Here is a 17291-nt window from a genome sequence, read left to right on the forward strand (position 1 = left end):
AAATTTCGTAGCCTTATGCGCTCGTCCATATTTTCCTAATACTTCTTAAAATTGAAAAAAAAGGGCTCTGCTGTACACAGCATCCCGCTTCCCTTCAGGAGAGTTACAAATTTCCTCCATATCGCTTCATAAAATTTCTGCATGTTGTCCGTAAAAGCTCGAGACTTCGTGCTACTTTCCTTCAAACGTCGCTTGTGTTCGGCAAGTGTCTGTACGTTTGCGTACAGAACTACGGTATTATAGAAATTTATTTATTTACGATCGTGTGTGTGGCATTCTCAGTCGAAATCGGAATCGTAAATGGATAAATAAAATTAGTAACAGTCCAAGCGGAGCATATTGTCGTTTCTAAGATACTGAAGGTTTGTGGACATACGAAAGCAGAAAACAATAGAACTACCATAATTTTGGCATTAAACTACTGTTAGTGGCGAAACGAAAAGTCGGGTGAATGTAAGAGCTGTCACCAACAGACAAGTGTGTTAACGTAATAAATGTCTCCGGAACGAAATTTCACTCTGCAGTAAAGTGTGCACTATTTTGAAAATTCCTGGCAGATTAGAACAGTGTACCGGATTGGGACTTGAATCTCGAATGTTGCGTTTCGCGGACAGTGCTGCTACCGGATGAGCTATCTACGGCCAAGTCACGTTTTTATTTCCACTCGACGTGTCTGAGCTACCTTCCAAACTACACACAGCCTCTCATACACACGTTACTGGACAAGCACTCCTGTAAGGAAAGATATTGTGGACAAATGACTTTAGTCAGTCCTTCCTGCCAAAGTGTGCATGAGAGCTTCTTTGTAGTTTGGAAGATATCACAAAGTGGTACGGGCAGAAATGGCGCTGCGACTTGCGCCTAGATTGCTCACCTGGTAAGACCATTGCACGCGAAAGGCAAGGTTCCGGATTCGAATCCCAGTCCGGCACATAGTTTTAATCTGCCAGAAAATAACAAAAGGTAGACTTAGCCTTCCGGCAGCGTCGAGAGTCACTCGTCATGGAAACCAGCGTTGAATGCGGGATCCAAAGAACAATGGGAACTAATATTCCGTATTGCATAAATCCCACGTAACCGATCTTACAACTGACCCTGTATCCGTTTCATATTTGCTCATCACTACCACCCCACCACCACCACTACGACCGCCATTCCTACTATTATTACTACTACTACTACTACTACGACACAGAGTTCGTTGTGGAGATCAGCACATCTGTGTTTATTAGCGAGTGAGCAAAATAAAATCGGCCTGGAAAATATTTACAATTAAGTGACAATTTCTGATCCATACTAGCGCATATTCTGTGAATTCACGTAGCCCGACAGGCTGAACCAGGCCTCGTGTGAAGAAATGGAAATATTGAGGATAAAAAATTTCTGATTCCAGTGCATACCAGCAGACTTCAACAAAGTTCGTCTGGATGTTTTAAGTCAAGCACATCAGTAAATTTGTAAGACTACAGTTGCAAGTCCTTTTCGATATAGCACTACGATCTCTTAATTCGCTCTTGCACAGATAAACTGCGTGGAGATTTCGTCGAACTTTGCTCAAGGCTTTCCCCCACTCGAAGGATACAGACAAGAGAACGAAGAACGGTGCCTCCAACGTACTTACCATGTGACGAACTACATACAGGCCTGATCTTGCCTTGTGTCGACTGATCTATTTACGCTACACACTCCTGCTGGATTATCGGGTGTGACGCTCTTAACATATGACATGAGCACATACTTGTTCCGATTTATTTTACTATATATGACGAGGATAGACTGACCCGCCAGGTTAGCCGAGAGCGCTAATGCGCTGCTTCCTGGACGGGTAGGTGCGCCCGCTCCGAATCGAATCCGCCCGGCGGATTAACAGTGAGGACCAGGGTGCCAGCCAGCCTGGTTGTGGTTCCTAGGCGGTTTTCCACATCCCACTAGGTGAATACCAGGCTGGTCCCCACCTCCCGCCTCAGTTACACGACTCACAGATATCTGAACATGTTCACACTATTCCATGACTTACACTAGATGCAGACAGCTGGGTCACACTAATTCCGTCCTGGGGGGGTGGGGGGGGTGGGGGGGAGGGGGAGGTGCAGGGCGGCAGCAGGAAGGGCATCCGGCCACCCCTCAACATTAACCTTGCCAAATCTGTTCTTAGACATGTCGACCCTGCGACCGCGGGATAAAGGCATAAGTAAAAAAGGAAGAAGATATGACAAGGACAGTCCATTTTTGCCGATGCCCTAATTGTGACACCCAAAACCCACTTACCAACACTACACTGGCTTTTTAAGGACATTGTGTAATTGTTGTTGTTGTTGTTGTTGTTGTTGTGGTCTTCAGTCGTGAGACTGGTTTGATGCAGCTCTCCATGCTACTCTATCCTGTGCAAGCTTCTTCATCTCCCAGTACCTACTGCAACCTACATCCTTCTGAATCTGCTTAGTGTATTCATCTTTTGGTCTCCCTCTACGATTTTTACCCTCCACGCTGACCTCCAATACTAAATTGGTGATCCCTTGATGCCTCAGAACATGTCCTACCAACCGACCCCTTCTTCTAGTCAAGTTGTGCCACAAACTTCTCTTCTCCCCAATCCTATTCAATACTTCCTCATTAGTTATGTGATCTACCCATCTAATCTTCAGCATTCTTCTGTAGCACTACATTACGAAAGCTTCTATTCTCTTCTTGTCCAAACTATTTATCGTCCATGTTTCACTTCCGTACATGGCTACACTCCATACAAATACTTTCAGAAATGACTTCCTAACACTTAAACCTATACTCGATGTTAACAAATTTCTCTTCTTCAAAAATGCTTTCCTTGCCATTGCCAGTCTACATTTTATATCCTCTCTACTTCGACCATCATCAGCTATTTTGCTCCCCAAATAGCAAAACTTCTTTACTACTTTAAGTGTCTCATTTCCTAATCTAATTCCCTCAGCATCACCCGACTTAATTAGACTACATTCCATTATCCTTGTTTTGCTTTTGTTGATGTTCATCTTATATCCTCCTTTGAAGACACTATCCATTCCGTTCAACTGCACTTCCAAGTCCTTGGCTGTCTCTGACAGAATTACAGTGTCATCGGCGAACCTCAAAGTTTTTATTTCCGCTCTCTTTTTTTTAGTTACATCTATCAAAAAAGCTGTCACACGATCAGTGCTCTAAAGAACAGGAAGACAATCTGAAAACCATATCAGATTAACAATTCATATCTAGTATAGCCAATCGGTATTGCTCGAAGAACACTAATGCCATGTAATTAAAACAAAAAGAGAGCGACAGAACCACGATCACTTATGGATTTCACACCCATCTGACATAACCTGACGGTAGCTGTTTACCGAAAATGTCTGTTAAGAAGGATAAAACGATTTGGAGTCGTAATTACATGATCTCTATGGAGGCACATCCATACAAGAAGAGACATAACATCATTGGAACGGTATGAGAAGGAGCTGTTGAGGGAAGGAATCAGCCGGGGCGACGAAGGATATCATACGCGCAACAGTTCATGAATGATGTTGGATTTAACACGTACCTGGAAATGAAGAGCAAGGCAGACTGAAGAAAGGAATGGCGCTCTGCTGCAAACCAACGTCAGGGTTGAACACTAAAAGAAAAAGAAGAAATTACATAATGCCCTTAAAAGGCCTGTACAAGGCATCGTGCCCAAAAGACTAAAAATTATACTGATCAACCCGAAGATGCCTTCTATTAGGCAACACGCGCGTCAATAATAAATAAAGCAATATAATCAATTCTGCAACCAATACCGTTGTTCTCACCACATTCTGCATACTGGCTGCTGTACCAACAGGCCGTGAAGTGGAACTCCTCTTGCGTAAACAGTTCCGCACACGGTCTCCCAAATTGTGCTTCGAATAACACTCGACAATGAACAATCGCTGCTTTGTTGTGAGCACCATTTAGTGTCTCATTCAACTGGTAACTAAACTTATCTGCTCCTCTCACTGATTCAGATGCAGTGCCACAGCCAAGTACTCGAAACAGAGCTTGCGTGAGTCGCACAGGAATAGACACGTGACAGCAACCGATTAGTGCGTCAATAAAATGGTTTTTAGTATTTTTTGTGATGATGAGCAGTTCTTCTGTTAATTAATAAAGGTCAGTTCCCCGTCAGTCTCATAAATATTTTCAGTATCAGCATCATTTTGCCAATCCTGCATGTGGCGGCTTAAGGGAGCTTCCTTGTCTTCACTAAAATGGAAGCTGTGTGAAAGCGGAAATCACGATGACCAGCCTGACTAAGCACTTTGTGCTGCCTGGTTCTCAGCCATCACCGCGTGGCGTGGGTTGAAGCTACGACCAGAAGGTGTGAAACATTTTTACTGTCGGTACGTAACCCGATGGGAAAATGCTAGCGCAATGTGCTCGTTAGCAGGACAGGGGAAATGATCCGGTCTTTGATCGGAGCCGCAGGCTGTGTTTTGGCTGTGTGTGTGCATGTACTCAGAAGAAGGGATGATTCATCGTCTCCAGCCCATGAAGGCCAGCGAACGTGATGGCTTCCTCAATAAATTCTGTACCGGCCAAATTATAAATTAAAACTTATTTTGAAATGTTACAAGTTCCGAAAACAGAGACAATGGCCTACCTGTTAGGAAAGAACTATTGCCTCCCTCGATCTCCTAACTAAGGATATGCCCTCCTTTGCAGTCGGTGCGTGCATCCATTAGGAAACTTCAGGGTAGAATTACATGTTTGCCTCGCCCAAGGGAATTCTGTTGGAGAGTGCTAGAATATACACTGAAAAGCCAAAGAAAGTGGTACACCAACCTAATATCGTGTAGCGCCCCTGCGAGAACGCAGAAGTGCCGCAACATGACGTCGCGTGGACTCGACTAATGTCTGAAGTAGCGCTGGAGGGAATTGACATCATGAATCCTGCAGGGCTGTCCAATCCATAAGCGTACCAGGGCGTGGAGAACTCTTCTGAACAGCACGTTGCAAGGCATTCCAGATATGCTCAAAAATGTTCTTGTCTGGGGAATTTGGTGGCCTGCGGAAGTGTTTCAACTCAGGAGAGATTGCCTGGAGCAACTCTAGCAATTTTGGACGTGTGGGGTGACTCATTGTCCTGCTGGAATTGCCAAAGTCCGTCGGAATGCACAATGGACATGAATGGATGCTTACGTACGTGCCACCTGTCAGAGTCGTATCTAGACGTAGCAAGGGTCCCATATCACTCCAACTGCACACGCCCCACACCATTACAGAGCCTCCTCCAGCTTGAACATTCCCCTGCTGACATGCAGGTTCTATGGATTCGTGAGGTTGTCTCCATACCCGTACACGCCCATCCAGTCGATATAATTTTAAACGAGACTCGTCCGACCAGGCAACATTTTTCCAGTCATCAACAGTCCAATCTCGCTGTTGAAGGGCCCAGGCGAGGCGTAAAGCTTCGTGTCGTGCGGTCATCAAGGGTACACGAGTAGTGTTTCGGCTCCGGAAGCCCTTATCGATGATGTTTCGTTGAATGGTTCGCACGCTGACACTTGTTGATGGCCAGCATAGAAATCTTCAACAATTTGAAGAAGGGTTCCACTTCTGTCACGTTGAACTATTCTCTTCAGTCGTCGTTGGTCCCGTTCTTGCAGGAAACTTGATAACCTGCCGTTGTAGCAGCAATAACCGATCCAACAACTGCGCCAGACATTTATTGTCTTGTATAGGCGTTGCCGACCGCAGCGCCGTATTATGCCTGTTTACTTATCTCTCTATTTGAATAAGCACGCCTATACCAGTTTCTTTGTGTGGTTGGTTGGTTGTTTCGGGGAAGGAGACCAGACAGCGAGGTCATCGGTCTCATCGGATTAGGGAAGGACGGGGAAGGAAGTCGGCCGTGCCCTTTGAAAGGAACCATCCCGGCATTTGCCTGGAGCGATTTAGGGAAATCACGGAAAACCTAAATCAGGATGGCCGGACGCGGGATTGAACCGTCGTCCTCCCGAATGCGAGTCCAGTGTCTAACCACTGCGCCACCTCGCTCGGTTTCTTTGTGTGTATAGGGAGTTCAAATACAGTCTGAAAAGCTTATAAGGATGTTGTAGTTTAGGCTCTGCTCAGAAATAACTGTAGCACCTTTGCCGAGTTACTTACCACTGAAGGTAGCCAATTAGGCCGTTGCGCGCGCGGAATCAAGCGGCCCGCCAGAGACGGTGCCGTCAAATGTGTTCTCGCTTCGTTTCCTAAAACGTAACAAGAGAGCGATACAAAAATTGGACATGGGACGGTAATAAGTATCAACACGAGTCAAAGGCTGAGCAGTCTCGTGCGCTGTCATCTCTCTACGAGAACATCTGACGGTATTTGTATCTGGCGGGCCGCTATAATTGGCGGGCGCGACGACCTTATTAGCTACCTTCAATGCTAATTAACTTGGAAACGGTGCAAAGCGTCAAATTTTTTCCTTAACTGTAACTTCTCAGCACAAGGCACCCGGCAATACCCTTACAAGCTTTTCAGACTATTTCTGAACAGCTCTCTCTCTCTCTCTCTCTCTCTCTCTCTCTCTCTCTCTCTCTCTACATCTCTTACAGTCTTGGGCCGCACACACTCGCCCTCGGGAATGAGAATTAGCGAAAGAGCGGTAGCAGTTCTCCATTTTAGATTTCTCTATCCGTATGTTTATACGGATGTTGAGCAGTATTCCACTGGGATGATGCCAGTATCTGACCGTTGCATCTACAGGCCGCTTCATTCGGAAAGCCGGCTGTCAAAACTACGAGCTGCTCCGAATTCGTATCATTAGCCGGGTCGTGCACGATGGGCTGAATGGAGCAAGCGAGTAAGACCTGTGACAGCTGACAGGCCAATCCATCTGTGACGGCTGCCGCTCTTCAAATAGCCGCGGTTCACTTAATCACACCACTGTTCATCAGTTGGAGGAAATCCTTCGTCTTTCCGTCCACGAGTATTCGAATGGTTGGTCACACATTCCACCCCGCATTTAAAAGGAAACAAATACTCCAGGTTGACTATAGTAAAATGTGTAACACTATTATTTTCTTCTGATGTGCGTGTGTGTTAGAGCTCAACTTCTTTCAGAAAACGGCCTCATTAAAGACAAACCTCTAATTCACCCGTACAGTGTGTGGGAGGAAACCTTCGACGAATTCGTTGATATTGAGCGTATTAGGAAAACTGTGAAATAACTAAACCACCACGAGGAGATTGACATTTGAACACGCACGTGGTTTGTAATGCAAGTCCATTATATTACTACTACAGCAACTTATTTACTGCCAGAACCTTACGATTAGCAGCATGTGTTACTAACCACACACCAGACCCACACGGCAGCGAACGACAACTAAAATTTTTCAATTCTGTTACATCTGATAACGAATGAAAAGCTCAATATGCAGAATTTTGTGTGTAGAATACTACAAACGGACAACGTTGAACAAAGTGTTCGAATATCTTTTACGTTTCTTTCCTCGAACGTTCCATACCTCTTTTTAAGCGTATTCTTCAAATTGATGTCGTAGCTCAAGCTACTAAAAGCGCATTGTTAACATTATTTCAGTAAAATACATTTTCTGTAATGAGAACTAAAAGCTGTTTTATTACGGCCTACATTACAATATTCTCTGGAGCATAATGAAAAGATCTGCCCGTTTTTCTTGTGCAAAAATTCGGAAAAGCAACGCGTTTGACCTTACGCACACCAGGCTCTGAGTATTTATTACGAACTACTCACACCTTACGTCGCATTTACAGCGTTATTCATAACTGCCTCCGGGTTTCAGCAGACGACTGCGTGAAAAGTACAAGACACACAGAGAAATGGTACACATCAGTGGACAGAGCATATCGATTCATAATAAACGCGGTGGTGTAGTGTGACTATGGAGCAGGCGTGACAAAACATGTAGGCAAATCATGACGTCAGTGTTGTCACAACGAATTAGTCTGCGCCCGTAGGTAAGCAACCCAATGAACATATTTCTAAAGTGGGCTACTGTTATTGCGACTTCGCAGACGATGGCAGAGGCAGCAGAGTTTTCAATAAACCACATGAATCTGTTTTCTCGAGGTAATACTCCATAGCTCCTATATATTTGAAAAATATCGCACTACTGCCTTAATCTGCTGGTAAAATTATATACACAACCAGTTTGTCACTTCGCCTGAAGATGATGGAGACGCTTTCCATCGAAACGTTGCTACGAGACGACGATGCTACTCAGCTGACAACCCGTGAAGACTTCATATATAAGTTTGTCGTCTGACATTGATCAGGTTCATAAAAGTATTCAAAGCATCATGTTACGCGAAGTATGAAATCATTATCGTCAGGTGATAAAATCATGAATAATACACTATTATCATGTCTTCATATAAATTACGTCGTCTGTCTATAAAAGCCATGCTAGGGAGTGTACTTACTCATGTTAAAAGCGTAACCAGCGTTAAACGCTGTGAACAGATTCATACCTCACAGAGTAGGCTCTTCCGCCCGTAATACCATTTCCCGCAACACAAATGGTGCCCGTATTGAGCAGCTGTAATCTGAGATAAAAAAAACTTAGTGAGATATTCTATCCACTGATGTGTATCTGTTCTCTGTATTCCTTGTAGTTTTGAAGCAGTTCTCTTCTAAAACCATGAGTGACTTTGAATAACCCTGCACATGTCGAATTTGATTGTCGGTACGAAAGATGATCAGCTTCAACATAAAATACAGTATAAGGTAAGAGTAGTTCATATCTTTTGATGCCCGCTTTAGAGAACATTCTAACGTAGGTAGTAACTAAACACTTTTTGGTTCTCATTTTTTAAAATAATGTGCACATAAAATAGGAAGGTCAACATCTTCACATCTGTCATTATTTTCCAAAAGAATGTCGTTTGGATACTCTTGAAAAGTTTGAAATTTTTACGTTTTTAAAAAACATAATCACAGCAAGCGTTAAGTTAGGCGTTTTCAATCTTATAGCTTACCTGGGCCACAGCGGAAGAAGACGAGTATTTTTGAGCCGCATAATGTACTTAACTCTTAACGATAACCGCCGAAAGGAAGGGGAAAAAAAGGAATGGGCTATTGTGAGAAACACATTGTGTGGTTGGAGTTTCAAATTGAAAATACTCAATTGATCGTAACTTCACATGGAGGGTCTTTTTTCCCCATCGTTTGACAGACGCTGACTTCTCGGGCGACTTCGACACTTGCTTTGGGCCGCATGTGGCCAGCGGGTTTGACATCCCGCCTTTAAGTGAAGAAAGTGATCTCCGTAAAAAAGCCTTTTTCGAAGTGTTTTCTGATCTGTTACGAGCTCTCTTCTTACCTTTTCCATTGTTTGTTTTTTCACCGGGCTGACACTTGTCTAATAGTAGATTTAACAGTTGTTTCATTCTGGCTGTTAAGTGTACGTATACGGCCTCCAGCTCCCGGTTTATATGAAATAATGTCCCCACATGACTGTGAGGAAAACAAGTATGCAGAATGCTGCTATAGAAATCTGAAACGGAATTTATATCAGTTATCACTATTAGTGAAAAAGAGCTTTTCAATAATAGCAAATGCTTAAGTCCTTCGTGTGTCAGTATTCCTTTCATACTGATGCTCGATATGAAGCAGAAGCACCATAAGTGCGTGAGGCAGGGAAAGGCTGCTCCCCTGTCTCCGCCCTCCCCTCCCCACCCCTACCCTACCCTTCCCTTCCCTTCCCTTCCCTTCCCTTCCCTTCCCTTCCCTTCCCTTCCCTTCCCTTCCCTTCCCCCCCCCCACCCCCCTCAAACCCCGCACTGTATTCATGCGACAAACAGCAACTACAGAGTGGGTCGCTGCTGACTGCTAAACGGTGACTCTACAACATAATAGATGTTTCCGTCAAGAGGCCGCTGATGAAGATCTTACCTACGAATAACTAAATAATACAACCGATCTGCAGTTGCTTCTGTTTTGTTATGGTGTCAAAACCTTCTTTCAACTGCCTGTAAGTCTGTTTCCTCCCAATGTAAAGCAAGATGACAATACTCTGCGTTTTAAATTTGGCGATCCTCATTCATTCCAGTCTTCAGTAGGAAACAGATTAGAGACGAAAAGGAGAGAAAAAGAAAAGGATGGCGAGACCATATGCGTAATTATGGCTTCTTCAAGTGATCGAAAGAAATGCTTCGAATATACCAATGTTAGGGGGCATCGGTTTTTCTCAATGCAGTAAACGCTTTCTACAATAAAGATATGTTACTAGGTCCGTCATGTCGAACCCATCAAATGGTGTTATACGTATGAAGTACATACCTTTTACTGGTTATTGGCTTGCTATATTATAGAAGGGGAAACAAGAGACTCAGGTGGCTGTAATTGAGCGTAATTGTACTATGCGACTTTTTTTTTGCAAGTGCCTCGAATTGGAAAATACCTGGTTCTTTTTTGATTTTTAGTCGGTTCCTAAGTGCTTGCAACATATACCACACTGCCAGCCAGATATCCCTGTCAGCCTATCTCGGTCGTCATCATCTGCGGTCGCGGCCAAGAATGTTTACACCCACCGTATTTTAACAGACTAATTCATCGTGCTGTATAAAATACAAAGTGGCCGGCAAAATCCCCATGTATACAGCTTGCACAGTTATTTGGGTAATATATGTTCTGATACTGTTGTGAATTATTTCCCGGCTAACTTTTGATTTTTGTCTTACATTTCGACATAAGTGAGGATCTGTCAACTCAACCGTTCTGCTCATACTTAAATAACGTACGTTAAGCGGATTTAGATGCACACAAATAAACACTTCGATAGTGACCAGTGGTCAGATAATTACGTCGCAATTTCATGCAGTCTTTCAGCCCGCTGTAACATCATAAAGTGGATTTTAGCGTGACTGAAGAATATCCCTTATAAATATCAGACGCTACTAAGCACACATTTGTTAAAAATAAAAGTAAAGAACACACATCACTATTTCAGCCCTTTGCATTACACGCCTAATTGTTTTATATAGTATTATTTGATATATAAAAATGTATAATATAAAATATCGTGCTGTAAATTATGTACATAACAGTATTTAATTAAGTAAAGCTAAATTACATTAATTTCAAAACGCTCCTTATAGTACGCTCGCTTTTAAATTATACATGTCGTAACTCGTTTAATTTAATAAATAGTAGATTCTTCGATATGTATTGTTTACTAAGGCGAAAATGTCACTGCTTTGTAGCGTCGGTCTGTTGAGTCTCCCTTGTATCAGTGCATATCATAACTTTTCTCGATGTTCTTTTTCAGCTCAAGATCGAATTCTCTCTGCAACTGTTGACTTTGTCGCTATGAATTCTGTGACTTTAAATGCCTCTGTTGTGTGTTTTATCTGTTCAGTGATACGTTTCCGTCGAGCGCTTGCCACAGATGTACTCGCAGTGTTTACTGAAATTCCATTCTTGTAAACTGCGCATAACGTTGATGAAAACAAGCTGTCAAGCGCTACAGTTATTACAGTGCTTGAAGGAAAAATGTGCTAAACGTGCCAATATATGAATGGGTGTCCTTACACTTATATCAGGACTTTTCAATTAGTCACAAACGCATTTTTCATTCTAAGCAAATGTGTAGTTGCCTAAAACCATATGTTTCTCTCATAATTCCATAGCACTGTCATTAATCTCCAGCCCCCTATGATGGCAATTAATAGCATCTCTCTCTCTCTCTCTCTCTCTCTCTCTCTCTCTCTCTCTCTCTCTCTGAGCAGCTGGAAACATATTTCAGAAGATAGTTTATAACTAATAGTTACAACAGTGGATGACTTTTTGTTGCCAATTTCATTACATGTCTAGCTTACTGGAATGCATCAGAGCAGATTGAATCTTTTGCGTTATCATATCTGTGGTAAGGATTTTTAATTTAAGAAAGTTACTTGCAGATCAAGGTAGTATTTTTGGCAGCGAAATGAAATGTTTGTCACCTAATTTGTCTCAATTGCTCAATTAACCTTCCGAAGTTAGTGTGAGAAAACTTAGAACAGTAGCAAACGCGGACGTTTGTATATCTTGATGGCGAGCGCTCATAGCCCACATTCTGTGTTGTTCGGTAATTCCCACACGTGCGCATCTTTGAGCTCAGCTCCCCCTGACATCTGTCCTGGCCGAACACATTCCCGGGATCAAAACTGGTGATTAAATATTGCTTGTTTTATCTTTTTCACGTTAATGTTTCTCGGAAGTGTCGCTCATTGCCAGTATCTTGTCCTCCAGCATTTTTCGTAATTTATACACATTGCCTTTCGTTGTCTGCTCCAGAGTTGCAATCACGAAATATAAAATAATGATGAAATGCCTAAAAGAAGGAAAATACCACCACACTAAATCAAGATTGGGCTTACAGTAATAAGTATCCAGTACGAAGTTCAGTTCAGCACATTTCATCCGACAGGTGAAATTATTTATCATTTTAGTACTGCAGAGGGTAGGTAGATGATAAACAATAGACGATGTGCAGAGAAAAGAGGCACACACTTCCACGAAAAAGGGAAGGGGACGGCTCTTGCGCAGAAACGAATAATTGTTTATGATAAAAAATGAATACGAAGAAACTAGCAGTTACTCAAAATATGCACATAAATACAGTATATTAAAAATAATTATAAATTTCTGGTCACGTTTTCAAAGATGGCAAGGAAATTTAATTACTTGCTTACTTTTCTCTAACAGCAAATTCTAAAGACCAGTGAAAGGAAAAGACAGAAAGAAGAGGGATATGGTTGAAAAGACATCAAAACTCCAGTCTGTACAGTGGAGATTAATGTGGTGGCATGAAGCAACTCATAAAGTCAAGCGTAACTTTGAAAGAAAAACAAACAATCTACGAAAGAACGTCGGAAATCACTAACGATTTCAGAGCGCGCCCAAAGATTACAGCATCAAGTGTTGGAAAACCAGCATTCAACATGTGCAGAAAATACCTTCTGTACTACAAACGATAGAAAGAAATAGCTTAAGATGATTTCAGAATCGTAAAAAGTACAAAAACTTTATAGCTTCCGCAGCCAAAGAAAAGTGACCTCATGTGTTCAATAATAGAACGACAAATAATTTTAAAAGATTTCAGATATTATATGCTGTCTTCAGTCACAATAACTACATTCTTCTGTTGACTTCAGACACATTTTTGAATTAGAGTTCCATAACGAAGGCGTTCAGTTCCTTATTTCGTCTGGCAGTCATCAACAGTGTCTGAGTTACTGGTTATCGAAAAATGTCAAGTCTACTAAAACCAGTACATCATTATCAAGTATACGCTCTCTTATTTGTGGATTCGTCTGTTACTAACTCCGGAACTCTTCGTACTTTAGTAGAATAAAAAATATTTTAAATTAATATTTTATTTAATTATGGAAATATTTTAACATTAAGTCAGCAGTCTAGACCTCCCCAAAAAGCTAAAATGTCTGTTTATAATTGTAAGAAATTCTTACCCTGTTGGACTCAAATACTACAGTATCATAGTCCAATCTGAACGCTTATATGCACATGAAGGAACTGTCAAAAATAAAGATAAATGAAAGGAAACTTCTAAGGAAGTTCTAAGATTAGAAAAAATTAACAGCAGACTAATTTACATTTCATTTAAGGTCAACTAAAAAATTATGTGAGAAGTTTGAAAAAATATGAACCACAATTACATTAATAGGTTGGCTTTCTGTGGACACAAAGCAAGAATGAAACCAAGAAATGTTGTAAAGAAACATATTGACTTGCCGGAAGAACAGAAAGACACAAGTAGTATGGGTGAAAGAAATGCATCAGGATCCAGGGAAGTGTAGGATCGATAAAGAAGCTTTAGCACACTGAAAATGAAATGGCCGTATGGCAGTACCCCGTCTGGGATTATGCCACCTTGGTGCAAGTCTATTTGACAACAGTTCGGTGACCTACGCGCCGGTGAAGATGAGATGAAGCGATTAGGACAACACACACATACATTCCCCGAGCGAAGAAAGCCTCCGACTCGACGGGAATCGAACGCTAACCATTAGACCACGATCTGTGGACTTCAGGAAACTGGAAGAGGTTGGGAACAAAAGTGATGGATCTATCCAAAGAGAAAGCAAGGAGAACATGAAGAGTTTTCTGTTGCAGAAGAGCGAGCAAGAATGAGTCAGAATGAATACTGTCCGACTTCGTTTCCAGCGGGCTGTTATTTTAAACGATTAATTTATTAAGCACTACTAGCAACGCCGGTCCGTCAACATTTTTCTAAGCAAGCGATTTATCATATGCCCCCTCCCCCCCCCCCCCCCCCCTCCTTTTCTCTTGTACACTTTACACTTTCACTCGAGTCATTTTTCGCTGATAATTCTGATACACGATCTATACAAATCTTGTACTCTCAGTCTGGCTCCTCAAGCGTCCGCTACTAAATACGATACGTCCTTTACAAAAATCTCACAATAATTGCGTGCCTCTGACGCCCTTTTCAGCTTGGTGCCCCAAGCGGAGACCTGTGATGTTTAGGCCTTAATCCGGCCCTGACTGACAGGTAGTTTCGAACATTTCATTTTCAGTGTGTGGTTGGATACGGATACATTTTCGTCGTAAGTAAAAGGAAGGCGCTTTTCAATTAACATAAAATTTGTATAACAAAAAATCTTTTACCCATATCGCAAAACTAGGGTACAACAATACTGTTGTTAAACTAGAATTCCCTTATGCTTCAAAATATCTTTCGTTAAATACAGCCAAACAATTAGATGTAATAGAAAAAGAGGAAAGGAAAATAGCCAGGAAAATCTTCAGACTAAAATATGACAATGGGAAATGGAAATTAAGAAGTAGCAAAGAATTTGATGAAAGAATAGAACGAATGAAGAAGAGTTGTAGTATTTTTATACTACATGAGAAAAAAATAACAAAAGACTCTTTAACAGTTTTAAAGAAATCGAAAAACATCAATGACTTGGAATAAAGGTGTAAAAGCAGACGTGAGAAAATGGAAATAAACGGAGGAAGAAATATGAAAAGGAGACAGGTTCATAGAAAGAAGAAAAATGTTTAAGAGCTTCCAGCAGAAAACAAAGAAAAAAGTAAAAACTGGCACAGTGTGGACAGAAGAAAGAAGAGAACAACATAGGGAGAGAGTGACAAACTACTGGAAAGAAAGAAGGTAAAAAGAAAGAAGATATAAGTTATTGATATGGTAGTCAGTAAACCAAACCAATAACGGTAAAGTTGTCGAACTTCTATTTCCAAAAGCAAAGCCCACAGATGCATCCTACCCGATAGGTAGGGGAGTCATCGGCCAGGAAGTATTTATAGACTATTGACAGTAGCTACTCAGTTGAAACCAGTACAAACAGTAAATGATTTATGTGAGCATTGACTATATGCTTACGACGCTGATGTGTCCGCATGTATTTCTGCACATGAAAATGAGCACGCACTCGAAATTGGCCAGTGTAGCTCACTAAATTACTCACATTAAGTAACAGTCTGGTCGAAAAGATGTCGTTTCTTGTACTTGCTTAATTTTTTCTCTTCATATGATCGTGTCAGTCATCAATGGATAACGGTTCCGCAGCTGCCTTTACTACCTAAATTTCTCTTCTCCTTCGATCGGTATTCCTTCATTCTATGACTCACTCTTGCTAGCTCTTCTCTTCGCGTTCTGTTAGGGCCTAGGTGCCCACCCAAAAGAAGACAAACTAGACAAGTAAGTTCCGACGGTGAAAGAGGAATTAGGCTTTTCACTAAAGGAAACTGTAAAGGCCTGAGGACAAGATATAGACTTATGCGACTTGCTACTCGTTAAAAAACTGATAAATATAGTCCGATTTAAATTACTTGATAGTTGACACTTCGCGCACTGAAGCTGTTTTCCTCCAGTCAGAGCGCTCAACGTCATGCCCGATCTGTTCGCCATTGCGGAATTGCTGCAACAGTTGGTCAGTTCACTTCTTATGGCTTTCTTTCTTGATGTGTTTGGATCTCATGGCATAGCGCAGTGGTTAGAGTATCAATCTGTAGCGTAGGAAGTCGTAGGTTCGAATCTCGTCAAATGAAGCATCTTTTTTTGTTTCTAAATCAAATCAAAAGACATTATTATTTTTATTCAATTAATCGGTTCAAATGTAATTTTTTATTTCTTATACTTCGCCGCGTCATTTTCATTACCGTACTGACTTTTTATTTCCTCTTATTTTCCTTCCAATCACTCGTTTTTCGTTTAGAATCTGCTCGAAGCACCTGTTTGCAAACCGAATGGTAACCAGGACTGTTCGTCGGTTGGTAACGCGGCTGTTCGTGTAGCCAGTATGAGCATAGTTTCAGGTAAACAATGAATGTCAGCGAGAAACTACAGTCTAATTTTTCGCGCTGAAACTGAAATTTTTCTGCCTTGAGTTTGCTCGTAGAGGTTAGCTTTAGCCGCCATAAACAAAGCAATCGTGATTTTAGCTCTGCCGCTGAATGTTTTCTAGCATACATTGCCCATCATGGGGCTGTGGTTAGGTTACGACATGAGTTTAAACTGAGGGCTACAGAACGCGTCGTCTGCCGCTGTTCAGTCATTGGTCACTTACAATCAGCTGTCGACAGAGCATCTCGGATTTCCGTCGTACCTCGCGGCTAGCCGCTTACAACATTGCTCTGCGTTACACACTCACAGCATTTGTTAGTTGGGCAACACTGTAGCGACAAGTGACGGACGTTAACTATCGAGTAATTTTAATCGGACTATAGTGACTAAGTATTACGCTTCGTGATCGTATACCGTGTAGCGGGCCATGCACCGTAATGGGTGCTGCGCGTGTATCGTGAAGATGGTTGGTGTGGCCGAGCTGAACGTGTTAATGACGCCGACGCAAGCCGCGCGGCCAGGTGAGGGTCAGGTGGAGCTGCGCCGCCGCTGCCGCCGCCGCCCCCGCCGCCTCCGGCGCTGAGCTTGGTGTGGCTGCTGCAGGCCCGGTGCCTCTGGCGCCCCCCTCCGCCCCTGTGCTGATGGGCCGCGGCCGCAGGCCCAGCGTGCTCTTCGAGGACACCGAGATCTGTAAGGCTTGTCTCTGCACGCTGCATGCTACCCCGTAGAGCAATAACGCCCCTTCAGCACTACGCTACGCACCGCGCCTGCGCAGTACTTGTACAGTGTCGATATCAGCACTGTTGCCAACTGACTCACGCTATTTAACACACGCCTAATCATTGGCAACCGCCTTCCTGTTTAACGCGAGTCAAGCTTTCTCTCTAGTTGTTGTTCCAAGGAACTGCAGGTCATCTATAACTGGTGCGGAAACCGCACTGTAATTACTATTTTCTC

General features: G+C 42.4%; 1 protein-coding gene across 5 annotated transcripts in view; it reads left to right on the forward strand.

The window, feature by feature from the left end:
• The window catches only part of LOC124595158 (sodium bicarbonate cotransporter 3), a 976895-nt gene that overhangs the window by 700597 nt on the left and 259007 nt on the right, over positions 1 to 17291 (forward strand). For 4 of the 5 annotated variants that reach the window (XM_047133764.1, XM_047133766.1, XM_047133768.1 and 1 more), the window contains one exon: positions 16938 to 17024. The exons of the other annotated variant lie outside the window; for it this stretch is intronic. In XM_047133764.1, the coding sequence (XP_046989720.1) occupies positions 16938 to 17024 (87 nt within the window). The remainder of the gene's footprint in view (positions 1 to 16937; positions 17025 to 17291) is intronic. 5 annotated transcript variants of the gene reach the window in all.

Source organism: Schistocerca americana, chromosome 2 (genome assembly GCF_021461395.2).
Source record: "Schistocerca americana isolate TAMUIC-IGC-003095 chromosome 2, iqSchAmer2.1, whole genome shotgun sequence".
NCBI classification, from domain to species: domain Eukaryota; kingdom Metazoa; phylum Arthropoda; class Insecta; order Orthoptera; family Acrididae; genus Schistocerca; species Schistocerca americana.